The sequence below is a fragment of the Equus asinus genome, chromosome 13 (assembly GCF_041296235.1).
Source record: "Equus asinus isolate D_3611 breed Donkey chromosome 13, EquAss-T2T_v2, whole genome shotgun sequence".
Lineage (NCBI taxonomy): Eukaryota > Metazoa > Chordata > Mammalia > Perissodactyla > Equidae > Equus > Equus asinus.
The window spans coordinates 40,461,343-40,470,703 of NC_091802.1; the positions used below are offsets into that span (position 1 = coordinate 40,461,343).

The window sequence follows — 9,361 nt, forward strand, 5'->3', positions numbered from 1 at the left end:
CATATGAAATTACTATCTGTGAAGGTCAAAAATGATCACATATTGGCAAGTTTATATGAGTCAATCTAACAGTTTCTACCTCACAGAGTTATTGTGAAGATTAAATGAGAAATGCACATAAAATGCCTGGCATATTGTTTAGCTCATAGTAAGTGCTTAACAAATGGTAGATATTATTATTCTTAAGTAAATCATGTTATTATTTTCAATGTAATAATTACACTCAAAATCCTATTTATTTACAAACTTACATAGTCTCAAAATTTAAATCCAAGCTATCCATTTACTAGAATACAATAATGGAAGGTAAATTTATCTTTCCTGTGAACATTTGCAAGGCAGTTGTTGCTCAATAAAATGCAAAAAACGTGAGACTACAATATGCATCTATTTGTATCCGGTTTCTTTTACTTGGCGTAATGTTTTCAAGGTTCATCCACGTTGCAGCATGCGTCGGTACTTCGTTCCTTTTTATTGCCAAACAACATTCTATTGTACGGATATGACATTTTGTTTATCCATTCATCAATTGATAGATATTTGAGTTGTTTTCACTTTTGGGCTATTATTAATAATTCTACCATGAACATTTGTGTACAAAAGAATACATTGTATGATTTCATTTACATGAAATGTCCAGACTAGGCAAATCCATAGAGAGAGGAAGTGGATCAGTGGTTGTTGGGGGCTGGGGGGGGAAGGGGAATGGGGGTGACTACTAATGTGGTTTCTTTTGGGGTAATGAAATGCTCTAAAATTAGATAGTGGTGATGGTTGCACAAATCTGTGAATGTACTAAAGACCGCTTATGTGTACACTTTACAAGGATGAATTTTATGGTGTGTGAATTATATCTCATTAAACTTGTTATTAAAAAAATAGTGAGAAACACTTTATAATATGTTCACCACATAAAAAAAGGAGACCACCCAATGATTTATGCAGTTTATTATCATAAGGAGAAGCATTCTGCTGTGAGGAAGGTTTTACTAATTTTGCTTTCAATCTACTCCCATTTCAAGCATAATGTGCTTCATTCTTCTTCTGCTCAGCATTTATGATTGGAATTTGACTCTCAAATTATTCAAAGAGTGGAGTTGAGTTTTAAAAGGCAATGGAGACAATGAAAAAAAAAGCAGATATAGCTCAAAGCTAGCAGAATGGTACCGATACTGAAAATTCAATGAAACGAATCAAGAAATGGCTCCATTATCCAGGGGTCCCTGAGAGGAGAGTTTACAACTCAGAAGCAGGAAAAATTAGCGAGAGAGGTTTATTTGCAATTTGCATAGACTCCTCTGCTTTGTGAAATTTAGTATAATTGAAATGTGCTGTAATTTTCAGGAACATTAATGAATTGATATTAGGTTGTCTATAGCTTGTAATTAATGTGCTTCGAGATAAAGATGGCAGTAATGATGTTTTAAATATCCTAGTGCTCATTGGATTTCATTTTTACAGGCAATTTGCAACTCCCCTGAGTAAAATTCATATTCAATTACAGAGACTGATAAATGGGCTTTCCCCCCACTCCTCGAACACTACAAAGCATTAATAGTACTTTCTGATGGCCACTTTCTTGTAGGGAGCAAAATTTATAGCTACATTTCTTTCAAAGCTTCAGCAGCATCTCCTTCTGGCAGCTCTTTATATGTTTTCTTCCACCTCTTTGACTTCAGAAGACACGACCTTGCCGTCCACTACTTCTTGCACTACTGTCTTGATCTTCCTGGTTTTCTTTATATCTGAATTTAGATTTAAACATAAAATGTTAATTCAGACACATGACTCTGCTGGTTTATAATATTCAACTTTAAATTATTATTATTTTGTATGTATTTTCTTTTAGAAAAAGTTAAACCTATTCTCTTTCTTAAATGGTCTTAAGTTTGTTTTATAAATAAATGCAGAAAATGTGCCACTCTCCCCCAATTTAAACATTTTCTACTCTTCCCACCCCAAAGAGAAATAGACAATATTGAATTAAGCAAACTGCAACTTTCATCTTATTTTTCCTTTTCACGGTCTCAGAATGTCTCAGGACAGCAATAGTATGGGCCAAGAAAATCACCCTGTCACAGGGAGTGTGACAATTCCCCACATGGAGGTGTCTTTATCTGACGTGCCTGATTTTCAGAATCCCTATGGTAATATCCACTCACTTGAGAGCTGGTCTCCCTGTACTTTTCACCAGCGGTAGATAAGAAGTGGTAAGCTACGGAGTGAGCATTCAGTCTTACAGGAAATGTGTCAAAATTAGAACACTTACCTCTCTCCTCCTGGTGGCTTGACCGGTAATCTGCAATTCTGTTTTTTTTTTTTTTAAGAAAAGAAAAACAGAAAAAAGTGTTATTGCCATTTTGAAAGTGAAGCATTGTCTCACCTTTTTTGTTTCAAAACAAAGTCTGAGTGATGTGTGTGTTAATGCCATGGTTTATATTTTTTTCCCCTTTATAATGCTTACTACTTCAAACTTGAGCGCCTTACTTTTTAACTTGAAAGATACATAGCTTCAGAAGCGACTCCTCTAATGTAGGCTAGAAGTTTCTGTAATTAAAATAAACACAATTACAATGGAAATTTAACTCTTGTTCTCTTGCTGACTTTCTTGGATGTGGTATTGGAAGACAGTTGCCACTGCTGCCCTGAGGAGTCTCAGACTGGTTCCCACAGGCCTTTGTGGCCTGTTGAATTCATGACCTCTCAGTGAGAATTTTAAAAAATTATTGTGCTTTTGACTTTGTATTAATCGGAAAAATTAACATAAGCATAATCTGTATCATCTGTATAACCATCTCTAACTCAGTCCTATGACACGACCTCAAGTACTAAGGCTGTACTTGGTATTTTTGGGGGTGTGCATAAGTATACCAAAAAGTTTTGGTATATTTTTGTTTTGTTGTTGTTGTTGTTGGGGTGTGTGTGCGTGTCGTTGCTTTTGTGCTAGGCATTGCACTGGGCTGGGGAATAAGTGACAGGGTTTAATGTGGAAACGTCAAAATAGCACAACATATAGACATTGACACATATCCCCTGATTCTAAGAGCCTTACATTACATCTTCTCCTTCCAGAAGGCGGCGGTATGTTGCAATTTCCTGCTCAAGCCGGGTCTTTATGTCAAGGAGAATACTGTATTCGTTGTTCTGGCGTTCTGCATCAGTCCGAATCTGCATCAGCTGGAACTCTAGGGTGCTTAGCAGTGCCTGGATGGTGGCCAACTTGTCACCATAACGAGCTTTGGTCTCTGCTAGTGTACGCTCCAAAGAGTCTTTCTATGAGCACAAGAAAAAGTGGATGTTTCTTATTTGAGGACTTGATTTAAGAGGTGACTCAATTTTAATTTCTTTTCAGAAGAATTTCTGCAGCTAGTTATTGTGGGCATCATGCATATTTCTAGCTTTATCTCCTACTCTTTCCATCTAGGCAACCTCAGGCAGCTAGCTAGGATCACTAGCTCTTGGGGTTTTTGTTTATTTGTTTTTAGCACTGGGCTCACTGTTTTCTTACTGTGGCATTGTATTATTGTTCTCAATATTTGCTTCCCTCCCCTGCAATTTGTGGTGCCCCTCCAAGTGGAGGAGTAGATTTCCTCATCCCTTTTACACCAGGTTTGGTCATGTGGCTTTCTTTGGCTAACGAAATGCAGGTGAACCTGACAAACGCCTTTTCTGAGGAGAAGCTTTAAGAGCTATCACATGGTCTGGCCATTGCTCTTTTCTTTCTGTGACAGCATGGCATGTCCCAGCTAGGATCTACTCCTTTAGCCTTATCTCATGGAGCAGAAATGTTATTGGAGCAGAGCTGCAGCCAACCCATAATGGATGTAGTGTTGTTGTTTTAAAGCACTATGATTTTAGAGTTGTTACGACAGCATAATTTATCATGAGCTGACTGATTTGCTTAGCCTGGAAGGTCTTTACCCCTTTTCTCCAGCTTAAAAATTCATCTCAAGTTTTCAAATCTAGTTTAAATGCCACTTTTCCCTGTGAAGTCTCCATATCTGATTTTTCCTCTGCATCCTTGCAGTACATTGCCCTTTTCCTTAATTTCTTTCTGTCTTTTAATTATAATCCATTGTTTGGCCTGTTTCCCTGCCAGTTCTGCAGGGGGAGGGGTTATTTCTTGTAGGTCTTTGCATTTCCAGAGTTCCCAACCTGGGCACTTAGTAAACACACACTACATTGTGAGTTGGAAGTTAGATGTGCTCTACCTTACTGAGATAGGACTGGAGGTCTATCTCCAGGTTCTGGTAGGTGCATCTCAGCTCCTTTATGCGACCCTCAGTTTCTTTCAAGTCTTTAGAGGTCACGATGACTTCTTGCTGCAGAGTTTCAATCTAGACACGTTCCAAAAATGAAAAAATAAATAAGGAAGGAAAGAAAGGAAGGAAGGAAGGAAGAAAATGAGTCCTCTCTTTTTTGTAGGACGGCTTCTTCACATTTACTTACCCTTTAGAATTATGCTCTTACCTGTAGCTCAAACTGCTCTTTAGCCTTCCGAAGGTTCTCCTGGGCCATGGCTTCATACTTCTGCCTCATTTCATCCATGATGGCGCTGAGGTTCAGGCCCGGAGCAGCATCCACCTCTACACTGACAGTGTTGCCCAGCTGTCTGCGTAGGCTGTTCACTTCCTACGAGAGAGAAAATCCCTGATTATAGTCTGAAGCACATTCTCAGATGAGGCTGGGCAGAAAAAACAAAATAAGTCTTCTTCAATTGGGACCGAGTAGAAAAAGAAAGAAAATAATAAACTTAGATAGGGCTTATTATAGTCCAAATATTGCTCTAAGTCATTAACCCTGACAGCAACTTTAGGAAAAGAAGTTAGGGCTTACATCATTATTGTCGTCATCTTCTTCACCATCACCTCCGCCATCCACCCTTCCTCCTCCTCCTCTTTCTCCTCCTTGTTCTTATTAGAGCCATTTTATCATGCCCAATACCACTTCTGAATATTTTCTCACCTCCTGATGTTCTTTTTGGAGGAGAATCAGGTCTTTCTTTAATTCTTCGATTTGAATCTCCAAGTCTGTTTTACGTAGAGTTAGATCATCCAGGACCCTATGGAGGCCTTGGAGATCAGCTTCCACTGTTAGGCGAATCCCTCTCTCAGTCTCATACCTGTGGATTAATTAGTGTGCAGAGATAATTCAGTTCTTCTGAAGCCATTATAGAAGCGATAATCTTAATATAATGAGATGGAGTTTATGTGGTATACAGGGAGATCAATTTCAGTACATGATTGTATCCCCCTTTATACATTCCAAAAATATTTATGAGAACCTTGGAATCAGATAATTTGCTCCATAATATAATCTCTGTGATTTGGCGTGATTGGTAACAAAGCAATCTAAAATAACTCCTAAAAGTTCCTAAATTCTAGAATATATTTTAAAGGAAATAAAAAAGTGTTTTGCTTTAATTAGTGTGTTGTCAAAGTGTTTTCATTATTGATATTAAATGATGGCTAGTTGGAGCTACTTAATGAATGCACATGATCAATTTATTTTTAGTATTTTGTAAACAGATGCATCCAAAGTGAACTATCTTAAAAATTCATGCCTTCTCCTCTATAATCTCATATACTCCCATTTTTATTATAGTAGCACACTTTAAAAAATGATAATGCAATGGAACACTCAGATTCTGACCTAGCAAAATTGAAATTAATGAACACTTACTGCTTTAACCTTCAGATCTACTTTCCCATTTCCTTCTCTTTGATTCCTTGTAGTGTTAAAATGCTAAACTTCTGAATCACAAAAGACTTTTTAGTGCTGATGCATTGCACAATAATGAGGAAGCCCTAGCGTAGAAGCAGTTTATGAGCAACAGCTCTGATCACATGTAGCATGAAATGACTACAAGAGAGTGAACACAATTTGAACTGCTTTGATCATAGTCCTAGTTCTTTGGTTGGCTAGACCGTACTGTAAAACTCTGGCAAATTAGAAAGCATCCAGAGTCACCGCTGGAACTTAAGTCATACACTTGTAGGCACTTGAAGGAACACGGATGGCTCACTTGGAGAATCGCTAAGGGTAGATAGATGGCCCCTTTGGGTAACAGAAGGGCGCTTACGCAGAAGGGTTTGTAAACTGTTTTGTTATTACTTCAAAGGACAGAATTAGGTTCAGTGGGCGAAAAGGTAGATGCCAGGTTACTAAAAAAGAAAGTTCTAGCAACTAGACCACAGCAAGGAAAACAGTAGTAGTTACTGGCAGTGTTCAGTTACACACGGGGTGACAAGATTTTAGGATTGCGGGAGAGAGAAGTCCAGCCCTGAGTGCTGGGCTAGACCAGATAGCTTCTAACACTCTTTAAATCCCAAGATTCTGAAAATATTTAATGGTAGCTCCTTTACCAACAATCATATGTAAAGCCGAGTGTCATGAAGGATTACTAAGAAGAATTTCTTTTCAGGAAGTTCTACCATGGTGTTAAAGAACCTACTTCAGTCTGAAGTCTTCAGCAGCCAGTTTTGCATTATCAATTTGTAGGACACATCGGGCATTTTTCAGTTGAGCATCTTTAATCTGGAAAATACATGAGAAAAAAAATGACTTTTTCAATTGGATAGGAGCCTAAAATGATTGAGTTTATCCTCAGATACAGCCACTATTACATCAAAGATGATGTTCATTTCAAGAATTTCCACGTGAAAATAGAAAGGAAAAATAATGATATGGGTATTTAACATAACAGATTCTTAAAATGCAACTCTAGTCCCCAGGGTTTGGTCAGCTTTCTTGTGACTTTACAAAAGGAGAATTTAATTCAGTTGGAGCCATCAACCTTACTGAGTGCCCTGCCTTTGATGTTCCTGCTCAGAACACGCCTCTGAGCCTCTCTCACTTGGTGAACACCTTCTCCTCCTCCTCCATGTCTCAGCTTAGACATCTTTGCTTCCAGGAATCCTTCACTGATTTCCTCAAAACAGAACTGGATGAACTGCCTGTGCTCTCATTGCGCTACACAGCCCTCCATGCTGGCATTTTCCCTCTGCATGGGATAAATGTTGCCTTTTTCCATGCCTGTTTCCCCCTAAATCACATTATGTTCACCACCATATTCTCCAGTGCCAGCATGGTGCCAGCACCTGGTTAGTGTCTACTAAATACTGGCTGAATGAATGGGCACTTGCTATGTGGTGGGAGTTGTCCTGGGCACTGGAGCCATCAGGATAAATAAGCCCCTGATCTTCAGAAGCAGTTTCCTAATGGGCGAATTCTCTAAGATGCATGTGGATCAGAAGTCTGCTTGTAGAGCACGTTACAATGACCTATGTCTTTCAGCAGATCCAGTTCTGGAGAGAGCTGCCTTCCTTCATGTACTGAATCTTCCCAGATAAATGGAACAGATGGCTGTGCCTATGTGTTTGGGATGATCCACAATAGCTTCAGAGACATGAATTATGAGACAGGTAGGCGAGAATGGTTGGCTGATTTTGAATTTTTTAGTGGGAATCTGAGAAGAATGACCTGTTGGCAGAAAGGGCAATTTAAACACCTTTGCCTCGGATCCCCATAGTTCCTGAAACCCCAGCGTAACTCCCTGTGGCATCTGAATTAAATCAAACTGATGTCCAATACAATGAAAGAAAAAGAGCCTTGCTGGTAAGTTAGTGGCTTTTGCTCTAAAGGAATATGAAAGCTAAAATAGAAATGAAAACGAAAGGGACACTTTTCTTGATTAGATAAGAATTTTAAAGCAGAGAAAGTGCTTGGTGTCATATCTGAAATTTTCAATTAGGAACGAAGTCTTCTTTTATTCCATGATTGATGAAATAGAGAACCCCACCTTTCTTGGATGACACAGGAGCAGGTTCTGATATGATTGCAATAAATTTGAATTGGGGTAATAGAACATTTTATTACTGTAGCAGTGGTTTCTGAACTGCTTGGTGATGACGATCAGGTTATTGAACAGGACATGTAAAAATCCCTGGATTTTTAAGACCATTAAGACCTAAACCCCTTCCGCCCATTTTCTCCCTGAATCACTTCATCATTGAAATCTGTGTTACACTATTCTAATACTTGTATTATAACATCTACATAAAACATCAAGTTTTGAAACCCTTGATGGGAACAAGAGGAAGACACTGAAAAAAGCATTATCGCATTAAAAAATTTTAGCTCTTTTCAGAAAAAATGTTTACTATCCACTTAGCCTGACTTGGTAAACTGTGACAAAAATACAGATTCTAAGACTGGAGGATAAAATTTTCATATTTTGTATCTAATTAGATTTAAAAAATTTTTAAAAAGTATGACTTACAAATCATCCTGTTATGTGGTCAGGTACTCCTGCACTAAGGGTAGATGATAGAATATACCATTTTTATAGATGTAGCATTTCAGCCTAATTTGCTTTACAATGTCCATTTGGACCAGCTAGTGTATATGCCCTCCTGATAGACCATGCAGCTAAACAGTGGAGTAGAAAACACAGGCATCATCCCTCACCTGATTTCGCAGGTCTTCGATTTGTTTGTAATACGCACTGTAGTCCCGACTGGCGCTAGGCGCGTTGGTTTCGTACCACTGCCTGATCTGCACTTCGAGGTTCAAGTTGGACTGCTCCAGGGAGCGCACTTTTTCTAGGTAGCTTGCTAGGCGGTCATTTAGGTTCTGCATGGCCATCTTCTCATTGCCGACAAGCAGGTCCCCTCCGGAGAGATCGCCCCCATAGCTCACTACGCGGTGGGAGGTCGAGATGCGAGTGCCGTGGCCTCCAGCCCCTCCATAGACGCTGGGTGCAACCCGGAGGTGCTGCGTGCCCCCCAGTCTATACATGGAGCTGCTTACGCTGAGTGCAGGGCCCCGCGAGGAGGAACTCACGCTTCTGTGGAGGCTTCTGCCAGTGAAATCCATTGGGGATTCTAGGAGGGAGAAGCTGCAGCCTCAGGATGGATGGAGCAGAGTCTGTCTCTCGGTGGTGGATGAGCTGACCTTTTATAGAGTTCACAGGAAAGAAACTCCTCCTCTGTTGACCTCTCACCTAAGAGTTGACACCACAGTCCATCCTGCTTTGCTTTTTTTTTTTTCCCCCTTTGTACAGCGATCTGTTTAATTCCATTCCAGAAATTACCACTAGAGGCATTTCTTAGAAGCTTTTCTCAGGGGTGATTTCTTTTTTCAAACAGAGTTAACAAAAGGAAACAGGAAGGTGTATTCTTTTAGCCCTTGCCCCTGCCTTGGCAGATTTTTTTCATTCTAATATACACATAAAGAATATTCGTGATCTATGAATAATTTAGGTTCCTAAAGAGACAGATGTGGGTACATAATAGTAAGTCACACTGGCAATAAAGAACGTTTAAAAAATTTCTTTTTTTATTTATCTTTCTCTTTTTGG

At 39.2% G+C, this 9,361-nt stretch overlaps 1 protein-coding gene across 1 annotated transcript; it reads right to left on the reverse strand.

Annotated features, from left to right (window-relative positions):
* Window positions 1-932: 932 nt before the first annotated feature.
* On the reverse strand, window positions 933-8,944 carry KRT20 (keratin 20). Its single transcript, XM_044745412.2, has 8 exons — window positions 8,470-8,944; window positions 6,455-6,537; window positions 4,966-5,122; window positions 4,471-4,632; window positions 4,212-4,337; window positions 3,053-3,273; window positions 2,270-2,307; window positions 933-1,745 (listed from the first exon to the last, which is right to left on the reverse strand). The coding sequence occupies exons 1-8, from the start codon at window positions 8,875-8,877 to the stop codon at window positions 1,648-1,650; spliced, it is 1,293 nt and encodes a 430-aa protein (XP_044601347.2). The 5' UTR covers window positions 8,878-8,944; the 3' UTR covers window positions 933-1,647.
* Window positions 8,945-9,361: the final 417 nt, after the last annotated feature.